General features: G+C 35.8%; 1 protein-coding gene across 4 annotated transcripts in view; it reads left to right on the forward strand.

Moving 5' to 3' along the window:
- The first annotated feature begins 37 nt into the window (after positions 1–37).
- htk (AT-rich interaction domain hat-trick) overlaps positions 38–21,254 on the forward strand; it is a 138,622-nt gene continuing 117,405 nt past the window's right edge. For all 4 annotated transcript variants that reach the window (XM_069827320.1, XM_069827483.1, XM_069827403.1 and 1 more), the window contains exon 1: positions 38–201. In XM_069827320.1, the coding sequence (XP_069683421.1) occupies positions 196–201 (6 nt within the window). In that variant the 5' untranslated portion in view covers positions 38–195. The remainder of the gene's footprint in view (positions 202–21,254) is intronic.

Below are 21,254 nucleotides of genomic sequence, written 5' to 3' on the forward strand. Positions count from 1 at the left end.
CAACATCCAATCAGGAAGAAGTATCTCATGACAAGTTGTTTTTCAGATTTTGGATTGAGCTTGCAGATGGCTGGGAAAGAGGTCATGACGGCTTGTTTATGAATTTGTCAGTTTGGTGTGTTTTAAAGTGAAAATAATTGATGTTGTGTCTTTATTATATCACCACCAGAGAATCAAGATACAAGATAATCGGAAATGCTGGTAACGTTATTTACGGCTGTAGTACTTACAGTTTAAGCACTTTAATAACAGCTAGAAGTGAAAATGTATTTAGATCTGAAGGTTCTGTGTTCTTATGCTTCTGTGTGATGCTTTGGTGTACGAACATAAAGAAAATATGCTTATGATATATAATGTGTTTAACAATTTGCTGCTAAGTCATGACAGTTTAGGAAGCAAAATTATTTAATTATAGCTAGTTTGAGCTTAGTGTAGAATGATTTTATCTCGACAGCTTTCGAAGTAGCCTAGATGCCATAATCATATCAGCAGAGTTCTCGAAACCATTAACATCTATTACATTTGGCAAAAGGTAGTTTTGTTTGTTTTAATTTAACTTTTATCATACACAGTGTAACACGTATACAAAACGGGCTCTGTTTGTAAGATTTTGCTTTGAAGTAAATATGAAAACTTTTGTATCATTATTATTGTTATAGGCATATTATTCTAAACTATATCAGCATAAAAATGAATCACATGTAAGATTACATTAAAAGGAAGTGTAGTAAGCTGCGTACCGCCCAATAAAAGTTCCACTATTTGTGGCGGCTTTATGAGGATGAGTGGGGCTTAAGGAGTGATAAGTACTCGTATGATCTTTGTTTACGTCATATCTCAGAAAATAGGCTACATAATAAAATAGAGTCACTAATAAAAATACAGGTAAAATATTTCTTTTACATTGTTTATATACCGTAACATCCAATATATTCACTGTAATACCCAGTCATTGTTTTTTTTTGTCTTAATTAAGCATATTTTTCTTTTGCATGATTTTCGTTTTTACATTTTTCTGTGTATGTTGTTTTCTATAAATCGACCTGTAAAAGTTAAAGACGAAAAATAGTTTGTTCTCCATGTGAACATTTAGACATTTTCCATTTCCTGTTCATAGTTACATGAAAATAATCCCATACCAAATCAACACATGGAAGCACCAATGTCATATCTAATGATGTTTATATACCTGACTACTTCTAAAAAGGACTAGGATTAGGTGCTCATTTGAGTTTGTTAGTGGACGAAACTATTGGAAGAAGTTTTCTCCACGTGTCTATTTATTCCTGCAAGTACATTACACCATTGCTCTATCATTGTAATCTCAACAACTGTTGATAGTCCCTTATAGCTTGAAAGACTTGTTAAATTATATTTTAATCGACATGCTTATAATTTCAATCACTAACAGCACTAGATGAAGGTAACATGTGGAATTACCAGTACTCAGATTTCACTTTCACTTAGGGTCGTATTCATAAACAAGACTGAGGGATAATTTGCGAAGTTTCCTTTGGTAATAATAATAATTTCTCACAAAGAAAGGGAGACATCTGCCTGACAGACCAGGTGACTGTTCAGATCCAGATTACAAACATACAAGAATGTAATTTAATTGACATGGAAACTATAGTAGTATCACAGTCTAGTATATACAGTCACGAAACTTGAGTTGTGAGGGTGCTAGGAACAATAGACTGTGCCGGTACTATTTCGCATTGTCTGTAATGAGGCGATATTTGCGATCCTAGTGGTCAGCAACTATCTATGGATGCATATTTACTACGTATTGAGCTTCGTGACTGTGTATACTAGACTGTGGTAGTATTACCAATGGGCGTGCTTCCTTACAGAGGCAGAAGCATTTCTCCAAGGTTAGAGCCCAGTTTAGGTGTGTGTGTATTAATCGAAAATTGGGGGCTAGAAAATATTGAGAACAGGATGCATGCTTATATGACATTTTTTTCCCTTTGGGCAAAACCCTATGGCCAAGGATCTCGATGTCTTTACAGCCAGGCTGGTGGAAAATAATTGTTTACTGACTCCTCCCACGAACAGAACGAACTGCTCATATATTGCAGGATATTTTAAGTGCATTTGTCCACTTGGAACACGAGAGATTTTTCCTGTTACTCACCAACTTATTTGTTTTGGGATGGTCGCCGTAAACTTCGACCCATTTCCCCTTGTGAGGTAATCTACACCATTGAATAATTTCAAGGGAAAAATTGTTCCGGGGCCAGGTATCGATCCCGGGACCTCTAGTTGAACATACCAGCGCTCTACCAACTGAGCTACCCGGGAACTCCACCCGACACCGTCTCAACTTTTTCGTTTATATCCACACAACTCGCGTGGACTGACGAAATGCCAGAAACCCACATCGAGTGCACACAATCTCTGTGTGACTTGAAATTGTGGTTTTCTGTTAACGTACACAGTGACGTATATATTATGCAAATCTAGTCTTTCACGTAAAGCTCCTTGTAAAGCAGATTTGAATAATTTCAAGGGAAAAATTGTTATTCAAATCTGCTTTACAGGGAGTTTTGCCTGAAAGACTAGATTTGCACAATCTACACCATTCCTCATAGGAATTTAACTGCATTTTCTTACGAAGCCAACGACCACATTTGGATAACGTCTCTTCATCACACCTAATATTTAAATGAGACAGCGCTTCTTTCTTGTCTTCTTGAAAATTACTACAGAAGTGGAAATGTTCATGTTGTACTTTCATTAAATTTTTTAGCTATATTAAAATACTGGATGTAAGCTTCTCATTCAACTCTAACCAGTCCTAACCCCGATGATTCAAAGTTCAACTTTACTGAAAGTCTGTTTTATATTCAGTAACTTATTAAAGTAAACTTTGCTGACAAAAGTATACTTCCAAAAGTCAAGATTTGAGAAAGAGAATATTAGGTTGGCTGTGAAAAAAATAGAAATATGGAATTGAACGGATTACATCAGCTTCTTGTCTATGCGGATGACGTGAATATGTTAGCAGAAAATCCACAAACGATTAGGGAAAACACGGAAATTCTAGGCCTACTTGAAGCAAGTAAAGCGATAGGGTTGGAAGTAAATCCCGAAAAGACAAAGTATATGATTATGTCTCGTGACCAGAATATTGTACGAAATGGAACTATAAAAATTGGAGATTTAAGTTATCCTTCGAAGAGGTGGAAAAATTCAAATATCTTGGAGCAACAGTAACAAATATAAATGACACTTGGGCGGAAATTAAACGCAGAATAAATATGGGAAATGCCTGTTATTATTTGGTTGAGAAGCTTTTGTCATCTAGTCTGCTGTCAAAAAATCTAAAAGTTAGAATTTATAAAACACTTATATTACCGGTTGTTCTGTATGGTTGTGAAACTTGGACTCTCACTTTGAGAGAGAAACAGAGCTTAAGGGTGTTTGAGAATAAGGTTCTTAGGAAAATATTTGGGGCTAAGAGGGATGAAGTTACAGGAGAATGGAGAAAGTTGCACAACACAGAACTGCACGCATTGTATTCTTCACCTGACATAATTAGGAACATTAAATCCAGATGTTTGAGATGGGCAGGGCATGTAGCACGTATGGGCGAATGTAGAAATGCATATAGAGTGTTAGTTGGGAGGCCAGCGGGAAAAAGACCTTTGGGGAGGCCGAGACGTAGATGGGAAGATAATATTAAAATGGATTTGAGGGAGGTGGGATATGATGGTAGAGACTGGATTAATGTTGCTCAGAATAGGGACCAATGGCGGGCTTATGTGAGGGCGGCACTGAACCTCCGGGTTCCTTAAAAGCTAGTAAGTAAGTATGAAACAATAGAACATCAGCACATTCACAGCATTGTTAATGGTGGTTTGCATAGCTAATTTCTAGTTTACATTTACTGTCAATGTCAGCTTGGGTAGTGTAATCGGTGGCATTCTGTGCTTGAGGTTGCGAGTTCGATCCCGGCCCAGACTGATGGCATTTAAGTGTGTTTAAATGTGTTCATGTCAGCAGATTTACTGGCATGAAAAATAACTCCTGTGGGACAAAATTCTGGCACACTGGTGACGCTGATATAACATCTGCAGTTGCGAGCGTCGTTAAATAAACCATATATATATATATATATATTTATATACATACATACATACATACATACTGTCAGACAATATATATCAAGATATGGAAGAGAAAAAAAAAGATGTCACCAGTAACTGACTTTTGAGATGGAAGTATTAATAGAATGTGTTAAGGAGTACAAAGATATAGTTAAAAATATAAAAAGCAATGTCAAAATGAAGCAAAAAAAAATAAAGCTTGGGGGAAAAAAATAAAATTTTGCACACAATTGGCTGGCTTACCCTCTCAGATCAGCTGAAACGAGTTGAAAATTACCTGAAATTATGAAGGAAAAAAACAAACAATATAACTACTTCAGCAATTCAATTCCACAGTTAGACATTGTGCTGCGCAACCGAATATATGTATAACCTAAGAAAACCTCTATGAAACATGCAATAAATATAAAAACTAGTGAAATAGCAGCAACAGCATGTTTAATTCTTGCTTGTCACATACTACCCCAGTGTAGTGGGTAGTTGTATTAAAGGAGAAATAGGGAGTCCTCTTCGATTTTCTTTTCTCAGTACATCGTCAAACATCATTAGGATATCCATCACAGTTCATTTGTCAAATATAAGTATATCTCATTTGAAATTCAGCATCCCTATAAAACTCATTTGGATTTTGAGCATCCCTTATAATATGCCGAGACACAGGAACGCTAGAATAATGTCTTTGATTTCTTCAAAATCCTCTATAAATTCAACTACTCCAAGAATATCAAAGTTAACTTTACAAAGTCAAAGTTCAGTAAGTAAGTCACCATGAAAGTGTACTTTCCTCAAAGTACTGACTGTGAAATGCAATATGGTGACTTTACACGATTCAAATCGCACTTCAGTACAAAGTCTTGTTTGTGAATATGACCCTTAAAGCCAATTGGTAATTTTCTTTATTAAATGCAACAGATGCACTTTCCATTGACTCTTCAATACGTCTTTCCTCCCCCTTCCCCTCAGCCATCTCCAGAATTCATCACTGGTAATGTTACTTGAAATGGCTTCTGAATGTTTATCAGTTATTGTATGTAAAACTGGAGACAAAATAGAATACATTTTTTTAATGACCAATATGAACAGAAATGCATTCATTGATTCGCTTTTCAGAGAGAACTGAACTTCAGCCCATGTGAAAGCTAATGCCGTCATTGTCATCTTCCTAACAAGTATTAGGCTGAGTGGCCTGTTACGGTCTCAAACTAGAATTTTCAGTCCACCTCTTCTTTGGACGACCTAGAGATCTTTTGCCATGCAGATGGTAATGAAACAGTGCTTTTGGAATTCTGCATCAATTCATTCGTTCGAGATGACCCTTCCACTGAAGTTGATATTTGCTGATGAACTGTATAATGGGTTCTATTTGAAGTTCTTGCATTATGTCCTCATTTTTTTATGATCCCAGCGAGTATATCCAGCTGTTGCTCTCATGAACCTCATCTCACTTGCTGTTATTCTACTGACATCTTTATTCTTCACAGTCTTTAAATGTACTACCCAATGAGACATGGAATTTATTCTTTTTAGCCTCATTTTTTATATTACAGAGACTGAATTTTGCTTCTGCATTGGACTGGCACCATACTTCAATTCTTTTGGTATTATATTTGCCTCTTTGTCTCATTATATGGTTCTTTTCAATATTAAACTTGGCTCTGATTGACTGGACGGTGTGACTTTTGGTGTTCCAAATAAGTACTTTAGTACGATTCTTGGCATCTCTCAGTACAGTCCCTACCCGGAGATCCGATTGAGGGACTATTTTACTTCTGGAGAATTTTACACTGAGGGACTCCATGAATCATAAGCAGTGAAAAATATAGTGGGACTACATTGGTGGTAATGCAGCTTATGTGGATACCTCTTTGTTATTTGTTAGCTTAAACAAGTTTAAGCTCCCTCACCACGACAAGGTGAGTACCCACGACATCTTTATTCTTCACAGTTAATATTGCAAAACAGGCAACATATTTGCAACCAAGATCTCTTCAAGTGATATCTCTATCCAGTGCTTTTGCTTGAGTAAAGCCTCATTTTACAAACCAATGGATCAACAATTGGCTCTCTTCTGACAAAGGAAAAATTTTACAGTCGGTATAAAAGAAACCAAATGACCTGGAAATGTACAAAAAATTGCCCAGACATGTTCAGACATTTTTAACAAGAGCCAGAACAGGTCACATTGTCACTCAGTTGTACCTGCACCGATTTCACATTCTGATAATCCTACTTGTCTGTGGTGTAATAATCATGATGAAGATCTGGAACACATTCTTCTATACTGTCCATCCGTAAACCACAAAAGAAGTAAATTAAAATCATCAGTACCAGTTGCAGAAGACACAGCCCTGCAGTATGTATTGACTACACCCCAACTCTGGCTACTAGCAACAGGCATCTATAATGAACACCGATCAAAATACCCCTCATTTCTCGTGAAAAACAACAACTGAATAGACTACAGTGGACTACATGTTGTCAGCAAATGGCTGGATACAGTAAGAAGATAGATTTATTCTTTGCAGTCCACGCTTCGCTACCATAGCTTAATACTGGCTGTGCTGAGGTTTTATACAAGCCTGTTCTTGTGTGTCTTTGTACTAGTGAAGGTTTCACGATTTTATTAATGATCCCCATTGTTTTATTATATTTACATATTAAGCTAATGTAATCAGTGTAAATTCACATTATATATATAGCACATTGCCATGTCAGAGAAAAAATTGCTTTGTTTGCTAAATGCTTTTGGTTTTGGATCTCTTTCATTTACCATCTTGCACCCCAGAAGTACTTTCCTAGTTGAGAATCTTGATCACCATCAATCTTGGTGATGGCTTGACACTTGAAATGATGGTTTAATTCATTATTTGCCAATATCAGCTATGTGAGCAATGAGTGAAGAAGAGAGTGACATTCTGTGAAGGTGAGCTGCCAGCCCTGTCCTGTATGGAGACAGAATAAGGCACTGTTGCTGTCCTGGGAAAATCTGGGGTTAAATCTGTACTCTTCAAGAATTCACTTCACTGCTTATTTTCATTTTCTGTTCCAAAATGTTCTAATTTTTCTTTCATTTTTCTTAACTGCTTCATATTTTACTGCAGATATAGTTGTTTGCAAGATATTAGTGCCTTTTCTATCAAGAAAGTCACTTTGTTCATTCAGTGAAAGAGAGTTTTTTTTCCTAGATTTTGTAGGTGCTTTACTGTATAGAACAGGCCTGCACAAGATTTGCGCTCTCCAAGCCGGCTCACAGGTCATGAGCGGAATGCAGATATTGGCTCTGTATAAGGGTGGACTGGAAGAAGGAGTGATCTCGTACAAAATGTAAACAAGGTGTTCATGAAATGAATTCCCGTTCAGTGTTTACAAAACTACCTTGCACTATTATTAATTAATAAAGAGATATTTATTTTACAGAAATAATAGAAATTCTATAGCTACTTAAATGTACAATATCATTGTTATATTTTTATTTATCAGTACATGAAACTGAGATTTTATGCTGTTGGCAGCTGAAAGGAACAGTAGCCTACTGATCGTAATGAAACATCAGTTACAGATGTTCGATGTCTGCCTTTATTAAAGTTGATTATAGAAAACAGTTGCTCACAAATATAAATGTTGAGCCAAACATAGCAATCATTTTCACAGCCAGCCTGTGTAGTCGTGGATATTTTTGCTAATGTTTAGTCTTGTAAAACTCAGCCAGGCTAGTAGTATTATTCAAACGATCTTTAGCCCTTAGTTCACATTGAAGATCAATAAGTTCGAGCTGTAAATCGTTAAATGTTAAATGTTATGTTCCTTCCTTTAGATTCCTCCATACTGTACTGTAGCAGTAGGTAAGCAACGTGATACAGTTACTGAGAATAGGCCTACACACTGCACTCCACTAGATAGCTGAGTGGTCGTTTCCCTCTCCTCTACCTATAGCAAGTCTATGTCATTCTGACGTATCTTCCTTTCTGTTTTGGCGAGCGGTAAACACAGCTCTCCCGCTCCTAAGGAGCACGCGTGCTCGTTGAGCGCTGTTTGTGCAGGCCTGGTATAGAATAAATTGTTAAAGGTTAATTTAATATTCTAAAATTTTGACAAAATATGGATTAAGCAGGTAATTTGTAACAATACTTTATAAGTTAAGTTATTAGTAGGCCCAGCAAGAGTATGGTCTATGACTAAACATATTTACCATTTTACATCTTTACTATATCTTTGCTGGTTGCTATACTATTTCAAGACATTAGAATTTCTATAATTTCAAGGGAAAAATTGTTCCGGGGCCGGGTATCGATCCCGGGACCTCTGGTTGAACGTACCAGCGCTCTTACCAACTGAGCTGCCCGGGAACTCCACCCGACACCGTCTCAACTTTTCCCTTTTATATCCACACAACTCGAGTGGGCTGACGAAACGCCAGAGACCCACATCGAGTGCACACAAACTCTGTGTGACTTGGAACTGTGGTTTTCTGTCAACGTACACAGTGACATATATCGAGTGGAGTTCCCAGGTAGCTCAGTTGGCAAGAGCGTTGGTACGTTCAACCAGAGGTCCCGGGATCAATACCCGGCCCCGGAACAATTTTTCCCTTGAAATTATTCAAATCTGCTTTACAGGGAGCTTTACCTGAAAGACTAGATTTGCATTAGAATTTCTGATGTTTTGTAAGGCAGTAATGATCTGAGTTATGAGTAAATTTTTCCAGTATCTTGTCTTCTGAGATGATTTGAATCATGTAGAAGTGTCACACATTTTCAATTTGTTAAATTTGCAGTAGTTCTGATTTTGATTTTTAAAAATTAACAAAACTTTCAGGTTTTTAAAGTAAGGACTCTTAATAGAAAAGTAATGATCATAATTTGTTGTAGTGGATACTGTATTTGAGTGTATTTAAACATGTTCAAGCAAAAACATTCAGAATGTGTATGTAACACTTCACAAAATGGTCTGTTGGACGAACAACAGTTAAGGATAAAAGAAAAGAGACACCAGAACTGAGACTCATATCAGTTACAGGAGTGTCACTGCTAAAAAATAAAGAAAGAAGCCCAATTGAACAGATATTAGAAAAGATGTGCTTGTATTTTACTACTACTACTACTACTACTACTACAATGGCGTAACAGCCCAAAGTCGGGCCCTAGCCTCCTCCAACATCTTTCTCCATATTTCTCTATCACGTGCCAGCCTTCTCTTAGCTCCAGTTTTCAGGAAAACCCTGGCATCCGCCATCACTGCATCCAGCCATCTGTTGCAAGGCCTTCCTACTGGTCTTCCACCATAGATCTTACCCTCCATAATTCTCTCTGGTATTCTCGATTCTTCCATTCTACTAAGATGTCCAGCCCATTCCAATCTTCTCAGTTTTATATATGTCACCAAATCTAACTCTTTATATTTCTCATTGCTTGTATTTTGTCTAAATGAAAAGCTCACACAGCATAAACAAGAACATCTAGATGTTATGAACGACACCTGTCTTAAAGACGAATGTGTGCCCTTGTTGGGGTTGATTTATGGAATTTATGGGTAAATTCAGCTCTGGCATCTTCATATGACAATCTACGTACCCGTTCACAATGACAACCCGTTCTTCCGTGGTAAACACTCACTAGCTAACTGGAGCTGCAGCAAAAGTCTGCGTTGTCATGGAAATGGATAGAGTTTTTAGAGACATGCTGTAATTACATACACTGAGAGATATGATTCATTCCTATAGAGTCTTTCGATAGCTTAAAATGTCCTCATTACCAGTTACCGGCCAATAAGGTGGGTAATTCTAGTGATGGGGTTGCGACCTCAGTCCTCTAGACTTGCATGCTTTTCCGTGGACCTAGACCCCTACTGTCGATGGACTGATCCATTCATGTATACTGAGGATCACGTAAGAGTAATTCCTAAAAGACTAATTTGGCCGTCTCTTAAGTGTTGCCAACTAATACTAATATCACCAAAAGAGGATAAAATCACACAATGCCATGTACTATAATAATAATAATAAAGGTAAAGGTATCCCCGTAACATGCCATGAAGGCATTTGGGGGGCATGGAGGTAGAGCCCCATGCTTATAATAATAATAATAATAATAATAATAATAATAATAATAATAATAATAATAATAGTAGTAATAACAGTAATAATAGTAGTAATAATAATAATAATAATAATAATAGTAGTAATAACAGTAATAATAGTAGTAATAATAATAAAAATGATAATAATATATTAACAATAACGATGTCTTGCTTATTTACCACATCTCGTCATAATGTTGGGGAAGTGTTTCCTGAAAGGTTCAATAATTTGTGAAAGAGTATATTTTTCTTCTGAACCTCTCGCACATTACGTTAGTAGATTAGTGTATGATCTAATATTAAAATGTATTTTGTCTGACAAATGAAATTCATTGCTTAGATTAAACAGTTTACGAATCACGAGACCTAACCTAAAAATGTATTTTGTTTGATCACGTGAAATGATTACTGTAGTATGAATTCCGAAAACGAATGTCACTATGAAATGTATTATTTAGAATATTTTACTCCATTATTGTAATAAAAGTCTAAACACGAAAGAAATTAATTAAAATGTGAAATGGTATTTCTATCGATTACCCAAGGGCATGTATCACACGAAATATGTTATATTTACTTACACTTAGCCTACCTGACTCTAATCTTGAAATTGTAACCACAACACAAACCAACACATACAATAACTATTATGTATTAATATTAATACTGCTATTAATTAATTATTAGTATGTTCAAATTTCACTAGCTTCCAGTAATGGGCTCAGAAATCTAGGACAATCTGAATTTTCAGAATTTAAACTACCGACAACTTGTCACTGCTGCCAACATAACAGTTATAAAATCACTACCAGTTATAGTATTTCTCAGTACCGAAATTCGAAACGAAGTTGACAAAAGAAAATTCAACCTGCAAACTAGAAAATCACCATAATCCACTAGCTTATGTAGTAATGGGGGGAAAATGGTTAGGTTTCACCCTTAGGATATTAAGTAAGCTGACCCGGACTAGTTGCAGAAGGGGCAAAATGTTGCCTATACCTGGAGAGGGCAGAAGAAGAAGAAGAAGAGATATATGTTGTAATTTTGGCAAGACAGATATTTTAAGGAGCTGCAGTATATTTTCCATGGATGTCAAGACGAACTTTATGCACATTTGTGTTTCTTTTTATTGAATATAGGCACGCAATAGGAAAGTGTTGCTTAGTTTCATATCAGAGCCACTTCCAAAACAGTAGAATGATCACACATCAATAGATCTGACACAAACAATAGTAATATACGTTACAAGAGCGGTATGTTGACGTTTTCATGGTCGAGGAGAAGATTGAAAAAGCGAAGATCGTTTATTACATACCTGAAAGACGAATTTCTAATTAGTTGCAATGAAATCTCCATGTTGGTTTCTGTTTAATGACGCCAACTTCGGAACACCAAAATATCTTTCTTTAACATTGTTGCTGTAAAATGTTTTCTGTGTTTACTATACTCCAGCAGGCCGTGATTTACGCCTGTCTTCCCCCCCCCCCCCAGTCTATAAATGCGAACTTAAAACAAACGGTAAGGTTATCTAATGATTTATTTTTCATTTTAATATTTCAACAATATTATTTATATAACATATTGCAGTAATAACATCGGCATCTGGAATGTCGTTGATTTTTTTCACGGCTTCCTTAATGTTACTTGTATCAGGAATGCAATAAGTTTCGCGGAGTAGTAGACTTTACTTAATTTTTGCAAATATTTAAAAACAATAATTAACATTGCAATTTAGGTGAAATTGCAGTGGTAAGTTTCCAATTTATAATTATTACTATGTTAAACGTCTCTAAAAATAATATGTTAAAAGCCTAAAGCAGTAAAAGAATGTCGCGCTTAAGCGGTAAGAAGAGGGAAATTGTTATGTGTGTTACGTTGGGAATACTGAATGTTGTATTTCACATTTACCGCGTATTGGTTCTGTGCGGAAAGCAAGCAAATACGCACGATCTCGCACAAAAGTTTTTGTTGTTTTGTAATATCGCTACAAGAAAAAAGCTGTTGCTCAATTCAAGGGCAGTGACCTTGATTCAGCTGAAAATATAAACACAAGATGCATTGATAGTGATGAATTCGTGCACTTCAAGAAAAAAAGTGTTTGTTTTATTTTCCAGTGTCTAAGCCTAAGCCATTAATCTTATCGCTTGTCGATAATATAGTCCTCCATAGTAACCTGAAAGAAAAGGATTAGTATTGTCAATGCTGGGAATAGAAAACCCTCGTTTACAATATACATCTTGATTATAATAACATCTGTGTTTAGTTGCGAACATAAACAAAAATAGGGCAGACACGTGCAGATGCCTTATACCACGTTATTGCCGTTCTCCCTAGCAGGCACAAACTTATGATTTATGTGGAGTTGTGACTGTACAGTTTTTACGTTATCATTGTTAAATTTTTTACCACACGTGTATACACATATTAGTACAAGTTTTACCACCTTTGTGGAGCTTGTTTCCAAAAGGTACCAAATCCAACTGGACAAATTTTACAGGAGAGTAAAAAAAACGTACTGAAGCTACAATAATTATTGTAATATACCAATAATTGATTTAGGGTTTATCTGCACCTCTTTTAACATATTTATAGCAAATTTTAATTTATTCCACATTTTATTCCAAAGTTATTGGGAATTTAATTTTGAATTTGGTACGTTTTGGCATAAAATTTCGAAAACGTTTCTATACAGTGCACTTAATGACTATACTACTAGGTTCAAAAAGTTCCCGGAATTTTACTACCATTTTTCGTATTAATATATAACAAGGGATATTATACATTTGTTTTGTTGGTAACATTCATGATGTCATTTCCTTAAAGTTTGTTGATAATGGCAATTATTGGTTTTGAGTTGTAGGCAATTGTTTATCATAGTGTTTTGTTTGTTCGTCGCATTTTGTAATTATGTCCACAGAGCAAAGTACAAACATCAAGTTCTGTGTTTTGCTGGGGACATGATCAGTATGGCTGATGAAGATGGTGATTTCTTAAACAAAATGAAACTGGTGCTACTTGTACGACCCAGTCCCTAAACGACAGTCATCTGAGTGGAAATCGAAAACATCTCCTCGGAAGCAAAAATTTCCTAGGGACACTTCCAAAGGCAAAGTTATTTTAAATGTTATGTTTTATTTAACGACGCTCGCAACTGCAGAGGTTATATCAGCATCGCAGGATGTGCCGGAATTTTGTCCCGCAGGAGTTCTTTTACATGCCAGTAAATCTACTGACATGAGCCTGTCGCATTTAAGCACACTTAAAGCAAAGTTATGTTGGAAGTTTTCTTCGACTCTCAGGGTCTCATGCACCATGAGTTCATTCCAGAAGGTCGTACTGTAACGAAAGAATTGTACGTAAAAACCCTCCGTCGCCTTTGGGACGCAGTGAGAAGGAAACGTCCAGAAAAGTGGGTAGAAAACAACTGGTTCCTTATGCATGACAATGCACCTGCTCATCGCGCAATTATTGTAAAGAATTTTCTTGCCAGGCACAACATAACTGCTTTGGATCACCCACCATACTCTCCTGATCTCTCACCACCTGATTACTTTCTGTTTCCCCGTCTGAAAAGTCATCTGAAAAGACGGAGATTCAATGCTGAAGAGGTTATCGCAAACGCGACGAGAGCACTAAGACGGGTTTCACAAAATGGCTTCCAGGCCTGCTTCCAGGAACTCTGCACGCGTTGGCAAAAGTGTGTTGTTGCAGAAGGCAACTATTTTGAAGGGAATGCTGTAGAATAGTGTTTAAGGTACGTTGTTTCTATGATGCTAGCAAATTCCGGGAACTTTTTGAACCTAGTATGTATAACTTACAATAATAATATATTTCTAACATTTAGTATTAATTACAATATTCTTTCACATATAAGACAACATTTAGAAATAAAATTTTGTCTCAGCAGCAATAAAAGCAAAACTTATCAAACATAATAGTGAACGTCAATAGCATTAATAAAGGTGCATCTGATGCCATGTTATTTATTTTCGCGACTCGCTTGTAAAGTGAAATTTTCTATAATTCATACCCCCTAACAGAAAGTAGAGATATCAAGTCATTTTTTGTTTAGTTTGTTTTACATAACTACAGTTTGGAATTTCTTTCAGTTGAACCAAAATACAATCATGTCTTATCCCATTTCTGAGCATTTTGTGCGTACATATTGGTGTCACTGCATAGAATGTACACCTACATTCTGGCACATCGACATATTCATCTCAAATATCAGAACCCATTTTTAAAAGTTCACCACAAAGCGATATAACAAGGAGCATAAAAATGTTATACAAAATAACACAAAACGCACAAGGAAGTCATTACTGAAATTTTAAGAAAATTGACGTAATAGCACACAGCCACATCGTTGAAAGAGGAGTAGGTACAGACGTGGACAAATTATTAGCAAAATTGAAGATTTTTATTACATATTTTTACAAAATATGATTCTTCAGCTTAGACTACAGTTGATATTTTTGCGTATTTCTAAATTATTAGCAAAATTGAAGATTTGTATTGCATAATTTTTTTTACAAAATTTGACTCTTCAATTTGAACTACATTTGATATTTTTGCATATTTACAAATTAATAGCAAAACTGAAGATTTTTATTATATATTTTTACAAAATTTGACTCTTCAATTTGGACTACAGTTTACATTTTGGATATTTCAAAATTATTAGCAAAACTGAAGATTTTTAATTTATACTTTTACAAAATTTGACTCTTCAATTTAAACTGCAGTTGACATTTTTGCATATTTACAAATTATTAGCAAAATATGAAGATGTTTATTATATATTTTTACAAAATTTGACTCTTCAATTTAAACTACAGTTGACATTTTTGCTTATTTCTATCTATTGTAATGATAGAAATCTGCAAAATTGTCAACTGTAGTCTAAATTGAAAAGTCAAATTTTGTACACAGAATTATCATAAAAATCGTCAATTTTGTTAATAATTTGTCCACGTCTGTACTTTATGCTATGAAAGCTGATGCGGATATGGTATGTTCTGCTGTAAAATGTAAACTTAGACAATCTTTATTTACGTGATTAGATACTTTTTGACAAAAATTATTTCGTATATAGATGCCGAAACGTAATAGATATGCACTGTCACTTGTAACTCATTTTTCGAAAATTATGGATTTGGTATCTTTTGGAAACAAGCTCCACATTTGGACTATATGGATTTATTAGTTATTAGCATTTGTTATTCTTTAATCGCTGGGTCTACTTGATGTAAAAAGTCCCATACGTAACACTTCACTTTGCACAAAGAAATGTCACATGTGTACAAACAAAAATTGCTCTGGGTTTTAATATGGTGTAAATATAATATAAATGATAGCCGTTAAAATCTTGAATTTAAAATATCGGCATCCTAAGCAATTCAAATGAACAAAAAAGAAAATGTAAATTAATGTTAAAAAAATATATAATGAAATTTTAAAAAAGAATATTCTGCGACAAGATTTGGTAGCTATCAAAACGATAAAAATTTATTGAAAATAAATAATATACATTGAATATTATAAAGATGAATAGAGATGGTGATTGATGATGTTCAATGAAGATTTTAAAATGGTTGATGCAATTGTCTGAAGAGTCTTATCAGGAACCTTTAATTTTCTGAGGATCTCCAATGTAAATTTGAGAATTGTTCCTCGCGCACCAAACTTAAGTCCAATGACATTCCAATCTTGAATATTACATTTATGACTGAGATCATCACAGCATGGAAGGTAAATAGTATAGACTAATTATATTTTCCTACAGTACATACAAAAATTTTAAACTTCCATTTTTGTTATAATTCTTAATAAATTATTATAAAGCAACATGCTAAAATAACTCAGAGCAAATTTTAATCCTTCTATTTATTGTCTCACTAAAACTTTATCTACCGTGTGTTTTTCTGGGTATATAACAGGAATTTAACGTTGCCATGAGGACCTCATGTATAAAAACAGTGAAGAAATAACTTAAATCACTGGTGGGATAATTTGTAAAACAAGAGAGCATCAGGATTTGACTTAGCAACCTTAAAAATTATATTAATTTTTTTTTTAGAAATTGTCAAAGCCCTCTGATTAAGTTATTTCTTCATTGTTTTTATACATGGATTTCTTATGACAATGTTAAATTCATATGTCCTAATACCCAGAAAAACACATGATATATAAAAACACAGAGCAAATTTTGATCTTTGTATCGTAACATTCTCACCAAAACTCTATATATGTAAACACCCAAAACAAATTTTAATTGTATTTATTACAATACTCGCAGTAACTTTCAACTACGTCACAAGGAACATTTTATAAATAGCAAAATGATAAAATAATAAAGGACTGAGAAACACCAAGGTTGTCGCATACCATATCTTTAAATATAATGTGCATGCCTTTTAAAACGTCTGTTGGCGGGACTGAAACGGGCGAAAACGGTAATTTGATACCATTTTCTGACTGAGAAAAAAATTAATGCAAGAACCATTTTTTTCTTGTACAAATTCCTCGAATTTCGTTGATAACTATCCATAGAGTAAGATTGGAATACAGATGAATGAAATACCAGTACGTACACTTAGCGGCAAAAAGAATGGGCCGACTCTTGGTCGATAGAAATGCTAAGTTCTATCGCGCGGTTCACTCGTGTAAACGTAACTCACTGCAAGGCATTGCTGTGGTGTCTCTTCAGTGAAAGTCGTCCGTCTATAATGTAGTAAACCTTACGAGCAGTGTGTGGCCCAGTGGTAAGAAGTATGACATCCGTTCCAGAGGTTGTGAGTTCGCCTCCCGGTACGGTAAAACTATTATTTTTTTATTTTAACATTTTACTTAATTTATTAATTTAAATGTGAAATGGCATTTGTTAACAAACTTCGTTATGTCTGCCTTGTAAAAATATTATTCCCCATCACCTGTGGGCTATTAATAGGTGAGACCTCGCCTGTATAAACAAAAATACTTGTTTCACATCCTAAAATACCGGACGCATATCAAACACAAATAAATAAATTAACAAAAACAAACAATTTTTAAATATATTAACAAAACAAGGCCTGTGGTAGGGACTAGTATCTCGTCCACAAACCACCTGCGTCAACAACTGTTCTCATTCTGCGCGGCATGGAGTCCACAAGATTATGGAACAGGTCTAAATTCTTGGCCATCTCCTCCCACACATCTAGAACTCTGTCCCACAATTTCTCAGGTGTCTGAACGGGTGGTTGTTCTGCCCAATTAGAGCGTAGGATCCTTTTGACTGCAGCCTACAAATTTTGAATCGGATTCGTATCTGGTGAATTTGGAGGCCAGTCGACTGGGTCGACATCACGCCTCCTCGTAAACCATCTTTCAATCCGGTTCGCGGTGTGTATCGGATGATTATCCTGCTGGAAGAAAAGTGTTCCTTCTGGAGATCGTTTTCGGGCGGAAGGGATCATTATATTTTCCAAAATGTGTTCGTAGACTTCTGCCGTAAACCGCCCGTGGATGCGTTCCAGAAGTCCTGCCCCATCGTATTACATCCACCCCCAACACGCGACCCTCACGCAACCCGACTTGTTAATAATTCGTCTCACGAAGCGTTCATCGTATCGGTGGCCATTTATACAATAAACTAGGGCAGTACTATCGTTGCTATTGGAGACAATTACCTCGTCGGAGAAAATGACATTTCTCCAATCGTAGTCCTGTCGGAGAGAAGCATACGCAGAATAACCTATGCGAACCAGGGCAATGAGTTATTGTTTCTGTGTCATCTTCAAGCGTAATGACGAGACAGAACGTTGTATTAACAGATAGCAGTATTGCTTGAAAGAGAGAGGGAGGTTTATTATTTATTAGAGTTTGGGCATATTCTAAGAGATATCGCCACATAATTGTAACTTTGCTAGACACATATGATGGCAAATTTGTAATTAAAAAAAGAAGACTGGGGAGATTCGAACCTTGAGCTACTACTACCAACTAGTTCAATAGACCAATGTCGTAACGACTTACGCTACTGTGACTGTTAATATCGGTTCGGCATAATACGTGGTTTTCCTGTTCATATTCGCGTCTGTTGATTTTGTATTTATCAATTTTATTATTATTTCACTCTTCAAGGCCCTGATGTATCTAGAATCAACCCGCCATTCGATTTTATTACATATTTTAGACTCTTAAACAAAATACAGCAAATTTAAATGGTTTAATTAAGTGTTAGCTGGTGAACTATGGCTTTGACGAGACGAGCATGCGCAATGTTATGTCTCTGGAACTTAGAAATTGTCGGCCCATTCTTTTGTACAATAACGACGTAAAAAGGCTAAAAAAAAAAAAGGCATTTAATCTCATAATAGGCAACGGGAGCTAAAAAAAAAGGCAAAATAAAAATTGGGCCCATCGTCCCCAAATGTGTGGAAAAGTGTTTATCTCTAATAGGTCTTTCATATATACACTCACAAGGAGAGGACACGCTCTGTATATCACCGAATTAAATCAGATTTTGTGACATGAAAGTACAAGACACACTGTTTAAAGTCATACCTGGTATGGGTGGCCAATGACCCCTCGTTTTGAAAATATTGGCTATTGTTTGTGACATACTTCCGTTAGATGCTCAATAGGGAAGCAATAGACTGTGTAACGGCGTAGCCCATATGGATGGATGCTGAGTTGTTATCCAGGCAACCTGAGTTCGAATCTTAACTGGTCCTAAATTTATTTTCTTGTAATAATGATTAATGTTGTGATCACAGTTACCTATTTACATACCTATATCACATTTCTCAATGTATTGAATGCTTCATCATGTTTTAAACAAATTACTAATTAACATTGGCCCCGAGGTTCTCTCAGCCTCCTATAAAATTGAGTACCGGGTCTTTCTAAGGGGTAAAAGGCGGTCAGAGCGTGGTGCCGACCACACCACCTCATTCTAGTGCCGAGGGAAAGCATGGGGCTCTACCTCCATTCATTCATTCATTCATTCATTCATTTTATTCCATAGATCTTACATGAGCAATGAAGCTTTAAGATGTGGAACAAGTCAACATTTTACAATATTACAATTACAATTTTTACAAATTTTTATAGTTTTACAATTTAGAAATTTTCTACAATTTTTACAATTGTGTGCAATTTTTTACCTTTTTTTTTTTTTTTTTTTTTTTTTTTTTTTTTTTTTTTTTTTTGCGAGATGTAGTGAGATTAGATGAGGTCCGAGGATTCGCCAAAATATTACCCGGCATTTGCCTTTTGGTGGGGGAAACCTCGGAAAAACCCAATCAGGTAATCAAATCAAAGGGGTTGATGCCAAGGACTCGCCATAGACCATCCGGCTTCAGTCCCACGGCTGGGGAAAACCTCGGAAGAAACCAAAGACCAAAGGGGGATCCAACCCAAGCCCGAACGCAGCTCCGGATCAGCAGCCCAGCGAGTCTGCCGACTGAGCTACATCGATGGCTCTACTAAAAGTATACAATACATAGCCAATCAGATTATTAAATTTACAAACGCAAACGATCATTCATAAGTTGAGCTATATGTATAATACAAAACAAGTTAATTAAATTTAAGGCATAAACAATTCAACCATGCCCCCCCAAGTGCCTTCATGGCATGTTACGGGGATACCTTTACCTTTGTAAAGGATAAACAATGAAATACTGCTCACGTAGGAAGGTAAGATGTGTCACTGGTGTCTGTTCTATTCTGTAGCAGCTATTCCATTTCATTTTGTCCCCGATTCATTATGATGTCATAAAACACACACAAAACATACATATTTCCTGCACCATGCACAGCAAATGAAAGAAGGTTGTCCACTGTCACACACATTTTTCCGCACTTCTGCTGCGAAACAGACATCTTTCACATTCACAAACACTTCTCGTTCGTTTATTAATTTTGATGCATACCACGCATATTTCAACATGGCTTTGAATATAGGAACTAACAACTGAAAGTGAATAAAAAAATAATAATAATATCAAGCTTTAAAAAATGAGAAGGCATTAGGATTCGAACTCGGTTTGCCTGGATGACAACTCAGCATCTAGCCACATGAGCTACGCTGTTACACAGTCTAATGCTTCCCTATTAGACACCTAACGGAAGTATGTCACAAACAACAACCAATATTTCCAAAACGAGGGGTCATTGACCACCCATACCAGGTATGACTTTAAACAGTACGTCTTGTACTTTCATGTCACAAAATCTGATTTAATTCTGTGATATACAGAGCGTGTCCTCTCCTTGTCAGTTTAAAAAAGGCATTTTGCCTAACATCCGGGCTCCAGAAATAACAGAACGTACATCAGCAGTAAAAGTAGCAACATACGTTTTAAAAGAACTGCTATATACCCTTATTGCACTCCTTGAAAAGGAAAACAATGTCTTCGTTATCTTACAAACAGTCGTGTTATTGAAAACTGTTGAATGTTATTGTAAACGGGAGACACAGAGATTACGGAGGACGAATCTGTAGTATAGGGTTCGGCATATTATGACGGCCACAATCCCTGGAAGGCAACCTTTAGCACGGTCTTATCGCATCTGCCCACCTGCAACTTCCGACAAAGGATTTGTTATAAATATACTTGATAATGAACTGCACTTTGTGTATAATTAGGTTCAGTCACAACTGATGCTATTGTGCAGTGTTGCCAAGTCAGCGGTTTTGTAGCTAAATCTGGTGTTTTCAGGACTATGGTCAGCTACAGAATTTTACCGTCAGCGGCTAGCTATTTATTTGGCGTTTTTTGACGATTCCGGCAGAGGGAGACGATATTTTTAACTTTTTTTTCTGTAAAGATATTATAATCGTTTTTTATGTACTTGCGGACAACAATATTAGTTAACAATAAACCAGACTTTAATATGGCATTATCACAATTTTTCATTGTGCGAGTATAAAATATCAACGTTTTATGTTAACTCGATTTGATACAACCACGTCCATTTCCTGTCTCATCCATTGTTGTTGTACAAATAAGGTATGCCACATTTGTTACAGTCTAATCACGTAGGCATTGCTTTTGTAAATGAATTGATATAATCTAA

The sequence above is a fragment of the Periplaneta americana genome, chromosome 1 (genome assembly GCF_040183065.1).
Source record: "Periplaneta americana isolate PAMFEO1 chromosome 1, P.americana_PAMFEO1_priV1, whole genome shotgun sequence".
NCBI lineage: Eukaryota > Metazoa > Arthropoda > Insecta > Blattodea > Blattidae > Periplaneta > Periplaneta americana.